General features: G+C 31.9%; 1 protein-coding gene across 1 annotated transcript; it reads right to left on the bottom strand.

Annotated features, from left to right (window-relative positions):
- Positions 1 to 1,640: 1,640 nt before the first annotated feature.
- Positions 1,641 to 4,670, bottom strand: LOC129981409 (uncharacterized). Its single transcript, XM_056092242.1, has 3 exons — positions 2,840 to 4,670; positions 2,628 to 2,749; positions 1,641 to 2,174 (listed from the first exon to the last, which is right to left on the bottom strand). The coding sequence occupies exons 1-3, from the start codon at positions 4,668 to 4,670 to the stop codon at positions 1,641 to 1,643; spliced, it is 2,487 nt and encodes an 828-aa protein (XP_055948217.1).
- Between the last annotated feature and the right edge of the window lie 11,261 nt (positions 4,671 to 15,931).

Genomic DNA, 15,931 nt, shown 5'->3' on the forward strand with positions numbered 1-15,931 from the left:
TTTATTGGCAATCAAATTTTGTTTTACACAAAAGACAACAACCAGCAGAAAGGAAAACAAAAGTAAAATAATATTAAAATATAAAATAAAATCTCATTTTATTCCTTAGAAAATATAAAACATGCAAAATTGCAAGCGTATAATTAACAACTTTATTTTAAGTAACATTAAATTAAAAAAAAACTATAAGTACTATAAATTTTGGCGCCCCTCTGGCCCAGGCGCCCTTGTGCGGTGAACAATTTTGCCACCCCCACTCGGCGGCCCTGTTGCCGATACTCTAAATGCGAGACAAACTTTTACTTAAAAGTATAGATATTTTGCTTCCAAATAGAATTTTAAAATATTATGGTGAGAATTTTCAAATTTTGGATATGTTTAAGATTACACAGCAATTTGATTAAAACTAAAATAATATATTCAAAACACTTGTTTTAAAATTATATGACTTTTTTAAACACAATTTTATAAATTCTATTCACAAATTCTCTTCTCTGGTCCTTTTATCTTCAAAATATTTTATTACTCCTTCCTTTCAATGTTCTGCAATAAATTTGGTTCAATCGACTTCGTGGATAGCAGATAGGTTTTAATAAAATTCAATTAAAAAGATTCCCTCCTAATAGCAATGATAGATTCAGAAAGATCTTGAAGAAAGTTAGCAGTAACCCTGTCCAAATTCAAGTAAATGAGAATTTTTACTTTGTCAGGTAATCGTTAGAATTACTAATATTTATTATCAAAATAGGAATACATTTATATTATAATGACTATCATACAATGCCAAAAGATTTATCCATATGCTTCAGATTTTATCCTGTTTTGCTTTTTTGAAATTAAATAAAAATTCAAAAAATGTTTGTCAACAGCATTTTATTATTCAAAACGCTCTGTTTTGGCCATCGATAGCTCAGTTTTTAGAAAACTCAATCACATATAAATGAAACATAAACTCGTGGACTGTATCTCTCTTTGTTTATTCTCAACACTCCTGACACACCCTCTCTCTCGGGGGTTTACACACACACTCTCCCGGTTATATGATTTCACCACTTGGTGGCGCTACAAAATTAGTAGGCGGAGCGTTCTGCTGACTTACTGGCGTCAACATTCCGCCCCCCTTGAAATATCATTTCAAAATCTCAACATTACAGAAATAAAAATTTAACACATTACTTAATTAGACAATGCAAAATTTCAACAATTATCTTGCACAAGATACAAAAAAATTACACTTTAAAAAAATTTGAATATTATATACAAAACATTTCTGAAAAGAAAATATATGCGATATTTCAATATGTACAATGAACAACTTAAATATACATTATATCAATTTAAATACTAAATATAATAATTACACTAGATATACATTGATTTTATTCACATGGTAACAAACAAATTTTTGAAATTGCTCTTTTCGTGACTCCTTGTGGAGTTTTTATAAGTACTACTCTGACTTTGCCGTCTGATCCATAAATTAAATCTTGTATTCTTCCCATTGCCCACTGGCAAGGGGGAAGATTATCATCTTTTAAAAGAACCATAGAATCCTTTGAGAGGTTTTGTTTCTCAAACTGCCATTTGTGTCTGGCTTGCAAATTATTTAAGTAATCTAATTTCCATTTTTTCCAAATTGTTTAGACCATTTTGCTCAATCTTTGCCATTGAGATAAAAGATTATCTTTTCTCTCTGAATAATCTGGATCAGGAATACAATTTATGGGACGGCCGATTAAAAAATGGCCTGGGGTCAAAATTTCAAAATTGTTTGGATCTGATGACAAAGGTGTCAGTGGGCGACTGTTTAGAATACCTTCAATTTGAATAACAATAGTCAAAAACTGTTCCATTGTTAAACGTGCATTGCCAACAACTCTCTTTAAATGGTGTTTGAAAGATTTAACACCCGCCTCCCATAAGCCACCGAAGTTAGGTGACCTTGGTGGAATAAATTTCCATGTCACTTGTTCAGTTGTTAAGTAATTAGCTAATGGCTCTGGGGGTCTACCAATCATATTTTGCAAACGTTTCAACTCTGAATTGGCCCCTTTGAAATTAGTTGCATTATCAGAACAGATAGAGGAACTAACACCTCTTCTGCTAAAAAAGCGCTTTAAAGTGGCAATCATTGCCTCTGCAGTTAAGTCAGTGACTATTTCCAAGTGGATTGCCTTAGTAGCAAAGCAAATGAAAACAGCCACATAACATTTTTGATAATTGCCTTTCCTCTGACCCTTGTATTTAATATAGAAAGGTCCACAAAAGTCTATCCCAACATGAGTAAAAGGATAACTAGGTTTAACTCTATTAGTTGGGAGATTTCCCATAATTTGGGTTACCGTTCTAGGTTTAGTTTTAGCACAAATAACACAATCATGAATAATTTTTCTGGCTGTATTTCTGCCAGATAATGGCCAATATTCCCGTCTTACCAAATACAACAATGTTTGTGCACCAACATGCAAATATTTAAGATGAAAATATTGCATAACTAACAACGTGAATTTGTGATTCTTTGGAAGTAATATGGGAAACTTTTTATCATATGATAAATCAGAATTACTTAGTCTTCCTCCAACACGTAAGACACCGTTTGGGTCTAGAAATGGGTTCAAGCAACTTACCTCACTCTTATTAACATTTTCACCTTTTTCGAGGGCTTTTATTTCACCATTAAAGGCAGCTACCTGAACAAGTTTGACTAAAGTTAACTTGGCCAACTGCAGTTCCTTGGTGGTTAAAGGACCTGACATTTTGCTCGAGTTTCTCAAATTATTAATAAATCTGAAAATAAAGGCTAAAATTTTAATTATTTTATAAAACTTATTTGAAACACCAAGTATATTATCTAAAAATGATGAGTCCACAGCTGAAATTAAACAGAAATTAGTCGGATTTTTGAGTTCTGCTAAATAAAGTTTCTCAGAAGAAACGTCCCTGTTCTGCACAGAACTGTCCAATGAATCGTGGATGTCGTCGCAATCACCAGGAAAGTTCACAACCAGTTCTTGGAGAAAGGTTGGACCAAACCACCATAAGTCACTTTGTTGCATTCTCGTTGGATCAAGTCCTCTTGAAATGACGTCAGCGGGATTTTGTTCGGAAGGAACGTGATGCCACTGATTCATTTCTGTGGATTCTTGAATAGTAGCCACTCTGTTCGCAACAAATGTTTTTAAGTCTCGTGACTCTTTTCTCATCCACGAAAGCACGATTGTAGAGTCCGAATAATACGATACTGACGTAATATCCATTTTTAATGCATTTTTTACCTTCTGCATCAATTTGGTGAGCAGAACGGCACTGCATAATTCTAAACGAGGTATAGTTACCTGCTTGATTGGTGACACACGAGATTTACTCGCGCTTAGCTTCACTTTCACTTCACCCGCTGAATCGACTGTTTTGGCGTAGATTGCAGCACCATATGCCTTTTCAGACGAGGCACAGAATCCATGAAGCTCATTCATTTCCGCGTTTGGAATGACAATACATCTTTCTATGTTAATGTCATTTAAGTTTCTTAAAGATGTTACAAACTGTTGCCGTTCACTAGCTTCTTTCTCGGGAAGCATTTCACCCCAATCGATCTTGAGTAACCACAATTGTTGCATGAATATTTTTGCCTTCGTGATCACTGGCCCAAGTAACCCAAGTGGATCAAAAAGTCGGGCGATAATGGATAAGACCGACCTTTTGGTAGGATGGGCATTATGCTGTAAATCTACTTTAAAGGTAAAGCAGTCAGTTTTAGCCTTCCAGGCAATCCCTAAAGTCTTAATTTCATCTGTAGATGAGAGCTCATACTCTTTCTCAGTAGCAGGAATAAGCTCGGACGTATTTCCACACCACTTGTGTAATGACATCTGGGCAGTTTTTAGAATGCCAACAAGTTCATGTTGCAAAGTTTTTGTCTCTTCCAATGTACTCGCTCCACTTAAAACATCGTCCATATAAAAATCATGGCACAAGACTGATGCAGCACTTGGAAAGTTTTTTCCCTCGTCAATGGAAATTTGCTTAAGTGTTCTCATGGCTAGATATGGAGCACTAACCGTTCCGTAGATAACCGTATTTAGCTGATACGTTTTAACGGGCTCATTAGCTCCCTCTTTCCATAAAATTCTTTGTAGATTTCTTTGACTCTCATCTATATTGATCATACGATACATCTGACGAATATCTGCAGTAAATGCAAATATATGTTTTCTGAATCTAATTAGCAATGTAAATATATCGTCCTGAATCACTCCGCCGTTATACTGAATTGAGTTGAGCGATTTTCCACTACTAGTCAAGGTGGACGCATTAAACACAGTACGTAGTTTAGTCGTCGTTTTTTGAGGCCTATAGATGCCATGATGAGGCATATAATATGTCACTTCAGGTTCAACACTTTCATCTTGTATCTCGCTCATGTGGCCTAACTCCTCATACTCCTTCAGAAAATCAGAATACAGTTTCAGATATTTTTGGTCTCTAGACAGGCGAGTCCACAGCGATTCGAGTCGTTTCAGAGCAATATCTCTTGAATTCCCTAGACATGACCAATGCTCTTTAAATGGCATCGCCACAGTATATTTTCCTCTCTCATCTCTTCTATGTGTTCGCGCATAATGCTCCTCACAAATAGCATTCTCTTTACTTTTGGGTAATTCATTACCCATTTCCTCAATCTCCCAAAATTTTCTCAAGTTTGAATTTAATTCTTCTGCTCCACATATTAAACCGCAATAGTTAGAATTTAATTTAACTGAACTCGAAACGCTACCTCCTACAATATACCCAAATACAGAGTCCTGTAACGTCAACTTCTCATTTTTAGCATTTAATTTTCCCGGCTTTATTATTTCATAAAAGTATTCAGCGCCAATTAAAATATCTATTTTGCCCGGAATATTAAAATTAGGGTCCGCAAGGTCAATTGATTCTGGCATATTTACACGCATATCTATCCTCTTATTCGGTATTAAATCCGTTATTTTTGATACCACTAACATTGAAATATTTCTTTCGAAACTTTTATTTTTACTAGCCACAATTGCTGTTACTCTGCGATTAACTACAAGCGAGGCATTATTAATACAAGAAATAGATTGATTTATTTTTTCACTTTGGAGTCCTAGCCTCTGCATGCAATTCTGACTCATGAGGCAGCACTGTGAGCCGTTATCCAAAAGACACCTTACTTCCTGCCATTGCGAACATCTGTCTTTTATCAAACATCTTACAGTCGACAAAACAACATTCTTGTTTACGGTTAGATTCGTTGCGACAAAGGTCGGACCCCACTCACTGGGGGAAACCGGACCCTGTTCCGAATTTCTCCCCTCCGATTGCGACTTATTTATGACTTCGGCGGTTTTTATGGTCGTAGGCGAAACATTTTTTGCTTCTTTCGAAAAGTGTATTAACTTGTTGTGAGCTTTGCCACAGAAACAATTTCTAAACGAACACTTTTTAACGCTGCAATTAGGCGATAAACATTTGAAGCAGACGTTTTTATTTTTTACTACCTCTACGCGTTCAAGAACCGAAAGTCTTTTAAATTGAGGACAAGCATACAAAGGATGATTCTCGCTTTTTAGACATAAATCGCACTTTTTATTTTTCATCTCATTGAAAAATACTTTTGATGCTGGTTTAAATTTATTGCTATAATTTTGCCCTCTTCTCATCTCATTAATGGTTTTGCCTTTGGAAGCAAAATAAAGATCACATTCTTTTCCTAACTCGAGAGGTGTAAACCACTTTTGATTTTGCCTAATATTAATATGAGTTGCTGTTTCTTTATCCAGCGTTTGGAATAATTTATCCGAAACCATCAATTGTTTTAGGGTCTCCAAATCTTTAACACCCCTTAATTTTAAATAATATTCAAAACTCGTCATTAATCGTGACGCGAATTGCACATGAGTTTCATTATCTCTAGAAGCGTATCTAAAATTCTCTAAAACCGCTTGCGCTGTTGGCTCGAATTCTCTTAGTACAATTGATTTAATTTCTTCATAATTATTTAAATCTTTCTCAGCAATATAAGTTAGGATATTAGAAGCTCTTTCTCCTAATAAATTTAATAAAATCTCCGCTTTATATTTCTCAGGAACCTTTTTAGTATTAAGTGCTCTCTCTAACGAAGTAAAAAAGAAACCCCAATCCTGAGCTTTGCTCGGTGGTTTAATACACAATATTCTCACAGACTTTAATAAGCTATCCAGAGACTCTTCTGGTTCGGTTTTACTCTCTACATTAACGGAAGCCTGAGTACTATTATCAGTAGCCCGTAATTGCGCTAATTGTAATTCTATTTTAGCTCTCTCTAATCTAAGACGCTCTAGTTCTATTTCACTATCCTGATCGGATTTTTGGTTTTTATTCCTTATTATTTGATCTACAGCATCTTTAACAACTTCGTTGTCGTTTTTGTACACATCACTCTCCTCAATTAAACGTATTATTTCACTCTTTTTCATGCCTTCCGCAACAACCAAACCTATCTCCTCGGCAACGAGTTTTAATTCATCTTTCTTTAATTTTGCTAAACCCGCCATTTTAAATATATATTTCAAAACAATTCACGAGAATAATATTATCACAATTTTATTCTAAACTCATTAAAACAAAATTAACTTCGTCTCGGAAAGTTAATTATAACTCATCAAAAACAAAATTAACTTCGTCTCGGAAAGTTAATTATAACTCATCAAAAACAAAATTAACTTTATCTCGGGAAATTAATTATGACTCATTAAAAAACAAAATTAACTTCATCTCGGGAAATTAATTATGACTCATTAAAAACAAAATTAACTTCATCTCGGGAAATTAATTATGACTCATTAAAAACAAAATTAACTTCAACTCGGGAAATTAATTATAACTCATCAAAAACAAAATTAACTTCATCTCGGGAAATTAATTAGTTAATAACTCAAAGGATAATACTGCCCATACCTCCTTACTGGGACTGCTGTCACTCGAGACCAGTTATCCACAACAGAATTCTCATTCTTGGTATTTTCGCACCAATTTCGTCATCATCGACGATATCTCCACTAATAAATCACACATTTCAAATGATGAATCACTGTTGAGACTCTACCTGAATTTCATTTCATTCAGTCGTTTCTCCGCTAATAAGATTCAAAGATGTGGGATCGTAATGTGAAATAATTCACTCGTTATTAATCTGACTCCATTTTTTTATCTCTCTAACTATATACAATTCTATTTACATGCTATATATAATTTTAAAATGCTTGCTTTTTTAGTTGCCATATACAAAAACATACATTGGTTTCGCGCGCAGTTAATTCTGATTTTAGAGTTGTAAAAGCAAGTTATAACTCTAGTATGATTAAAGTTAAAATTAGTTTTTTAGCCAAAGGCGCTCGTAACATCCTCCCACCTTTTGATTTTTAAATTAGGAGGTTACAAAATCAAAATTAACAAAATATTGCATTCAAAATATTTAGAAATCAAAACATGAAATGCACATATTTGAAAAGTACATAATAAAGTTCAAAAGTTAGTTAAAACGTGAAGGTTTAACCACTCTTCTTCCACTTCTAGTTTTTGTTTCATAGTTGTTATTTTCCGAGCTTGGGATTTCGATTTCTTCATACGAAGCAACCGGTTCGTTTTTTCTCGCACCCACAGGATCGTCATTGTCTAATTCCAAGGGGTATAAACGTTGCACTGGACGCACTTTGGTTGATGAGTTTTCCTTAAAAACACCTCGGTGCGGCAAATAATAACTTGGATTTCCTTCCTCCATTTTGGGCACTTTCTCTATTATATTTTCCTCGAGCCATTCTTCAAAAACAGCCTCATATTCTGCATATTTCTTTTCATCTTTTAACTTTTGTGAAGTACGGATACAACGTTGTTCAGCTGTTGATCTATTGTCTTGTAGAATTTCTTTTGCTTCTATCCATGGTAGCTTAACTATGTATCTGCCATTTTCATCTCTATCCACTGTTTTCATAAAATGATCCATTGCGTTTCTTTTCATTTCTTCTTTAGATTTAGTTTCAACTGGATCCATAATACCTAAAGTTTCTAATTTCCAAAGATCAGAGATAGAGCTATTTTGTATTAGCATTGAAGTCACCAGTTGAGCGGAAGTATTTTCCTCTTTTCCTCCAAAAACTTTACCCATGATCAGCCAGCCTAATTTTGTTTCATATGCTACTAATCCACATTTCAGAGCATATATATTTCCTGAGAATAACTGTCCGCAAAAGTCAGCCCCTATCAGCAATTCAATATCAAGGCAAGGACAATCATTGCCTTGATCAGAGAGTATTATATTCTTTTTCTTCAACTCCTTTTGCCAATTTCCTTTGTGGATCCGAGGTATTTTTCCGCATATAATTGGTTGATCGAGGACTTGCATATTGTAAGTGAATCCCGTATTCAAATTCTGAACGGTTATTTCATATAGTCCATGATCTTGTTTTTCTAACGTAGATCCACCAAATACCGAATGTATGATATTTTTAACTTCAATGGGCCTCAGATTCATTTCTTTAATTGTTTTCTCTAATAAGTACGATCGCTGCGAACCACTGTCAATAAGAGCTCGTACTCTGCGTGTTTTTCCTTCTGCTTTAATATTAACTTGCAATGTTTGAAGGAGAACTTCTTCAGCAGCACACTGATTGGATAAATTGACATTTAGATTCTCTTCCACCTCAGGTGTTTTGACTTTTGGTTTGTTTGTTGGCAGATCTGGACACATCAAAGTCCAATGCCTCTTATTACAAAGCAGGCACTGTACATTTGACTTGCAAATTCTTGACCTATGGCCAGGCTTTAAACAAGTGAAGCAGCATTTTTTATTTTCCAAAATCTTTTGTTTCTTTTCAAAATCAAATTTTTTGGCATAGTAACATTCTTTGCTTTCGTGAGGTTTTTCACAAAAAACGCATATGGTATTATGTTTTCTTTTTTCTGTACCTCCTGAAAACAAATCTGTAGCAGTAGCCACAGAATCAGAATTCCTCTTATTACACACCTTAGGTGCAAATCCTGATTTCGCTAAGCGAATTCTTTTCTCACCTTCTATTTCTGTTTTCAGAAAGAGTAATAAGTTTTTCAGTTTTTCTGAATAAGCATTGCTTTCCGGGTCATGATTTGCTATTATCATTGGATTACGCAGCCATACCCTGAAAATATCTTCAGGTATGCAGGATTCCACCAGGGGGAAAAGCATTGCTGAATACTTGTCTGATGTTAAACCAATTGATTCTAGAGGTCTTAAGTAAGTTTCTAATTTATCCTAAATTTGCGACGTGCTTAATTTCCTTTTAGCTTCTGAAGCATTTATTATAGCTAATTTTAGTAGCTCACGAACGTAGTATTCAATAAGCAACTCATCCTTTCCGAAACGCGATTTTAAACTTTCTATTGCCTTGCAATAATTCGCATTTGTTGGAGGATAACTGTCTATAATTTCCCGAGCTCTAGTTCCTTCACTTACACATTGGATCAAATATTGAAATTTGTCTTCATTTTCTAATTTATCATCATCATGAATATGCTTAAATTGACTCCAGAAAGCCAGCCAATTCTTAATTTCACCGTTAAATTTAACGAGTTCTATTTTAGGTAACTTAAGTTTTCGTTTAATTCTAGGAGAAACAGAACCAACGCTTTCCTTTTCAGCATAAGAAAGTTTAGTCAAATATATGTCCACATTTACTTTCGCATCAATCATTTTTGTGCTGTATTCTTCGATTTTCATATACTCATCTTCATACTTTTCGGTATCCGAATTTTCCAGAAGAAAACTACATATTTCATTATCTAATTTGACCAAATCCGAATAAATTCGTTCCAAATTGCCGAAAAGTGATTTAATCTCTTTTTCCTGAGGTTCATCGACCTTTAATCTTTCAATTAAAACATTATACGTTTTCGTAAAGTTAGATCTAATAGGTATTCGCTTCTTAACGGACATCTCCATTTTTATTTCACTACTTAATTCTTATCGCAAATAAAAACAGACGTACCGTATTTTTAGCAATCACGTCCGGGTTCACCACAATGCTGAGACTCTACCTGAATTTCATTTCATTCAGTCGTTTCTCCGCTAATAAGATTCAAAGATGTGGGATCGTAATGTGAAATAATTCACTCGTTATTAATCTGACTCCATTTTTTTATCTCTCTAACTATATACAATTCTATTTACATGCTATATATAATTTTAAAATGCTTGCTTTTTTAGTTGCCATATACAAAAACATACATTGGTTTCGCGCGCAGTTAATTCTGATTTTAGAGTTGTAAAAGCAAGTTATAACTCTAGTATGATTAAAGTTAAAATTAGTTTTTTAGCCAAAGGCGCTCGTAACAATCACTATACAATAGAGGCATAGACGTCTCCGGCTAACTGGACCATGTTTTGGCCATCGATAGCTCAGTTTTTAGAAAACTCAATCACATATAAATGAAACATAAACTCGTGGACTGTATCTCTCTTTGTTTATTCTCAACACTCCTGACACACCCTCTCTCTCGGGGGTTTACACACACACTCTCCCGGTTATATGATTTCACCACTTGGTGGCGCTACAAAATTAGTAGGCGGAGCGTTCTGCTGACTTACTGGCGTCAACACGCTCATATAAAATGTTAACTGCAACATTTAAAACATAAAAATAAAAACACTGCTTGGATCTTTCTCCTTAGATTTAGAGAAGTTGAAATTCTTTGATTTGAGATTTATAATCAAGTTGCTTTTTTAAATTTCTTTGGTTCTTGAGAAAATTTTATTTCTATCGTGATAGAATTTTTCATCCCCTAAATTCTAACATCTATTCAATCATTTCTTAAAAAATTCTTTTTCCTCTACCTCCTTTGCTATCACAAGCAGGTATCTTGGCCGATCCAGTTTTTGTGTCAATGCAAGTTAAAATGAGTGAGATTAATAATTCACTGGAATAAATGAAATGACATTAAAAGATTTTTACTGAAATTTGAAAACGTACTTCCAAAAGTCTTTGTGAAGAAGTTTCATAAATGAAATAACATTTATGAATTGATCTTTGACAACTTTTGATTTAATATTTAGTCTAAAAGTCAAATCATCAATAAAATATTTTGGCACTTGCTTTGAAGCAAAGCAAATATTAAATTTTAAAGTTATTTATAAAATCTGAAGCTGAATGAATACAGATTTCTCTGTACAAGATGATAGAAATGAATATCAATAAATATATCTTTTACTGGCAACAATATGTCAAATTTCTATGACGTGTTTCAAATATTTAGAAATTTTAATTAGATTCAACTCTAAAAATGCTAAAATATAAGTAATATGTTATTCATATATTTGTTAATGATTATTAATAAATTATTTTAAAATGATTAAAAACTAGTTACCAAACTTTTTTATTTTGAAATGCTAGCAATAAATAAAAACAGAACACTACTACCTATTAATTAAGATCTAATCATTTATTATCAATTCAGAAGCCATTAGACCATCATGTATTATCTTTGTGATTACTTCAACTCTTATTTAATAACTTCAATGCACAAATAATAAGAAATTTCAAAATATTTACTAGCATACATTTGATTTCGAGCGTATTTATCAGTTTTAGAAATTCAGGTATAAATAGTAAATAGTAGTGTTGGATTATTTTGGGGGGGAAAATACTGTATTCAATTCAAAAAATACACAAGCACAGCATCGAAAAAATAAAGTTTTAAATGTTTGACACAAAAGAATCCTTCAATTTTTCAACTAAATTGAATTACAGAATTTTTTTTTTTTTTAAGGAGTGTTGCAGAGCCTGACTAAGGCTGGGGCAGTTGCCCCGCGACCCCACATCAAATAGTAAGTTTATTTTATGTTTCCTTTTTTAATGAACTTTTTTTTAAAAAAATTGTCAAAAAATCAATAAAATGGACAGAACGATATTTCGTCTAACCATTGGAGGGTGGAGAGACTTTATAGCTATTTTAGGTTCTAGTCAATTTTCTTGTTATATATCTATAATGAGGTGAAACATTTAAATACTTCCATAAAGTTTGGTTTTTTATTACTAAAGAAGTGAAGCAGAGGGGGGCCCCAAGGGAAGTTTTGCCCTGGGCCCCATTTAGATTAAGTTAAGCCCTGGAGTGTTGTTCATCATTAAATGATAACAAGTAAAGCAGAATTTGAAATTGTTGCATAAAAAGAGAGGGTCACTCCAGGTTTGGGGTTGGTTTTAGTACCGAAAATTAATTTTCTTGGGGTAAGTAAATTCATTTTATAATTATATATATCTATGTAAATTTCATTAAAATGTTTTGGGACCTTTTTTAATTTAGTTATAGGCATAGGAGATATGTCATTTTTTATCCTGTTTATTATGCAGCATATTATAGGTAGAATGTAAATGAAATGGGCTTTTCATAATCATAGGATTTTTCCAATCTCCATTACCAGGGTTTCAACAAATCTTGCTCCCCCGCCACATCAGTATGTTTCTGACAGAAGTTGGAATAGGAAATAAAAAGTTGGATATTCTGGCTGCTATTTAAAATCTTATGTGTCACTGAAATATGCTAATACATTTCTATAATGTTTAATAAGGTCTTTATAAATATCTTAACATAATCATTTTTGTCATTAAAAATTAAAATGGCAATGTAGGTAAACAATTTATACAATTGCTAAGCTTTTAAGATATTTTCTCCAGTAAATAAAATTAAAAAAAAAATCTGATGAAAATTTTACTTTGAAATCTTGTAGAATAATTAAAAGTACTTTGTCTTGTATATTAAACTTATTTTTGCTACACTTTTTCAAAACAAATTGTAAATTTTACTATTAGAAATCTTTATATAATCTTTATTAAGAGTAATTATTTACAAAAATATTTAAACAGGAAAAAATAGGTTCAATAGATGCAGAAATAATTACTCTATTATGCAAAAATAAGATCTTGAATTTTTAAAAAAGTTTAATAAAGATGAATTTCAGTTTAATTAATATACACTTTTTATAGCACACACATTTAATAAATTCATGTATTTCAAAAATAAATACTTTCAGATACCCTTGATAATTATGATTATCAGGGTAAGTTTTTGCATGTTTCATTTTAAAAGAAATAAAAGGATTATAAACATCAAAATCTCTACTTTAAAAGTTCTCAACTCTAAAACAACTTCATCTTTGCTTTTGTGAAACTGGGTTCACTGCCATCTTGTAAATTGGTCGCAATTCTTTTGATTGCATTGTCTCTAGCAAAGAATTGCTGGAAGTCTTATAATTTTTCTGCATGTTTTACAATTTTTTCCAACCATCCACTGTTACATTTAGCAATGCTTCATTGAAAGTTTTCGAAACATTTTTAATTTTGACAGATTTTTATTTACAGTTTCACCTTTTACATGCACTCAGATAAGTTGTATTGATAGTGATACGAAGGTAGTCTTACTACTTTATTTTGGCAGCTATTTTCTGCATCTGTAAATAAAATTCTTTTTTCATAGGATTCGGTTTAGATGACATCAACTCTTTTAAAAGACATATACATTTTATAGACAACTCTCTCTGATTGCCTCCTGACACCAGGGCTATTCATGACAGTAGAGCTTAAAAAGAAAATATTTTAATGCTATTTTGTGAAAACAAATTAACTTTTAATTGAAAACAAATGGCAAGAGATCAAATTGTAATGCAATCATCAAGACAGAAAAAGCAGAACCCTATCGAAACATTCTAACAGTGATGTAAGAAAAAAAGTATGACTCTGCTGTTTGAAGCAGCATTGCCAAGACGACAGAGTAGAAAATGTGACCTTGAAACACCTATTGTATTTACACATATTATAATATATAAAGAATTCTGTCAAAATCTGAATAAAAATTTTAATTTTTTCAAAAAGCACATATTTTAACTCCATGAATAATTGGCATTTTTGTGAATCACTGCACAAAATAAAAATTTGGCTTGATGATAGGTTAACTGCAAATTTTTTTAAAAAAATTAAGCTTGATTTAGCTGAATAACATGAAAAATTCGACTTCTATATTTCCATGAAAATAAATACAAACACAAACTTAAAAAATGATTAAAATAATGAATTGAAAGTGAAAATTTTTCAAAGTAATAGAATATGCTTATCCTTCGATGTTTGAAAAAAAACCATATATTTTTTGGTATACATCACTTTAAAACAGGGCATAGCTTTCTCCAGTAGGAATCGCAAGACTCGGACTCAGATCAGAATGTTCAATATGGATAACCACAGGACATCAGCATTTTCTTGGGTACGAGAATCAAGTAGATGACTCAGATGAATGAAGAAAAGTAACTTTTATCTTATGAATTCATTCCCGCCCCCATTTTTTGCAAAACAAATTCAAGTCATCAGTTTCTTTTATAAATAGCTATATAATATAGCGAATTTGTCTTCTAATTTACATTTGCCATAAGTTTTTCACACTTTCCATTCTCAACCCTGTTAATCACCAGAAAAATGTTTCACTAATAATTTTTATTTAGAAATAAATATGCAAGATTGCTTTATTTCGTGAATAATCAGTGCTTAATGAAAGTGACTTTTATAGAATAATTTTGATTCAGCATATTCCTCTGGGTTGACAAGACAATGCCTATTTAAGTAATAATTTCAATTCATCATTCACTAAGTTGCTATGAGGCTTAAATTTGATTTTCATAAAGCCTTTTGAAGCTAATGCAAATTGTTAATGCCTTTACTGAACCTCTAATCTGTCACAAAGCCCATTTCCATGTATTGTGGTAAAAAAGTGTAATTCTTCTTTCACTTTAAAAACTTCTTCATGAACAGAGATTCAATTTTTATTTCTTTGTTAGATGACAAAGCTGTTTGAAAAATTAAAAACTTTAGAAATTTCTTACATTTGATTGCCAGAAATATTATTGTATCTTATGGTTTATACTTTTTACAGACACTTATTTGTAGCAATATTTTTAATTGTTAAATCGTTATTAATATTATCTCATTAAGTGGGATAAAAGTAAAGTTTAAAGTATATGCATTTTAATTTTAGATTAAAGTTTTGAAGTGTGAGCTAATAAGTACTGCACACAAGTTTATATGATTTAATAGTTTTAGACTTATTGCATCCTATATTCATTCTTCAGGTTATCATCAATATTTAATTTTATAGAAATGTAAATATTAAAATTTTTGCATTATCTTAAAGATGGAATTAATAAAAATCATTCACCAATTTTAAATTACTTTATCAATTTGTCCATTATTTCCCACATTTTCATGTTACCAAAGGATCAGCAAAAGCACTAATTATTCATGAAATCAATTTTTTAAAATATACTTTTGAAAAAAAATTAAAGAAAATAATAATGTAAGTAATTGTTACTCATCCAATAAATATCTGGATTGACTTGCTTTTTCATTATTTATAATAAAGATGAATGTCTGCGTTGACACTCTACGGGCCAGACTGTTAGACCTAGATACAAATTTGGAGCATATATAATTTGAAGAATGAGAATGAGCATTTTGAAGTGTTTTTTTTTTTTCAAATTTCAATTAAATTTTCCACTACAATTGCCAAAAATATTACAAAATATTAATATATAATTAATATATTAAATATTAATTTTTTTAACATATTATCATACAATTTATTTTACCATGATAAAAATAAATTTCGACCTGCAGCAGTACATTGCAGAAAACAATTAACTTTTATTAACATGTTGTCATCATACTGACAAAAGTTCATTTTAAAAGAGTAAGTTAATTCTTAGTACAAGCCAAACATAGAAAAGTATAATTTTAAGTTCGTGTTTGCAAGAAACAAAATAAATATGAAAAATGATATTTTTTTGGAGAAATAAACACAAGAAAAAGAACTTTGCGATTTTAAAATTATCTGCTAAATTCCTATTATTAATTAAACCATTCAG

The sequence above is a fragment of the Argiope bruennichi genome, chromosome 8 (genome assembly GCF_947563725.1).
Source record: "Argiope bruennichi chromosome 8, qqArgBrue1.1, whole genome shotgun sequence".
Taxonomy (NCBI): Eukaryota; Metazoa; Arthropoda; class Arachnida; order Araneae; family Araneidae; genus Argiope; species Argiope bruennichi.

Excerpts from the sequence above, each read along its gene's own strand:
- LOC129981409 (XM_056092242.1), bottom strand. The coding sequence starts at position 4,670 with ATGGGTAATGAATTACCCAAAAGTAAAGAGAATGCTATTTGTGAGGAG. Across the intron at positions 2,750-2,839 it reads ATTTTTAGATAATATACTTG|GTCCTTTAACCACCAAGGAA; the intron begins GTGTTTCAAATA and ends GCAAAATGTCAG. Across the intron at positions 2,175-2,627 it reads AAAATGTTAATAAGAGTGAG|GCAATCCACTTGGAAATAGT; the intron begins GTAAGTTGCTTG and ends TTTGCTACTAAG.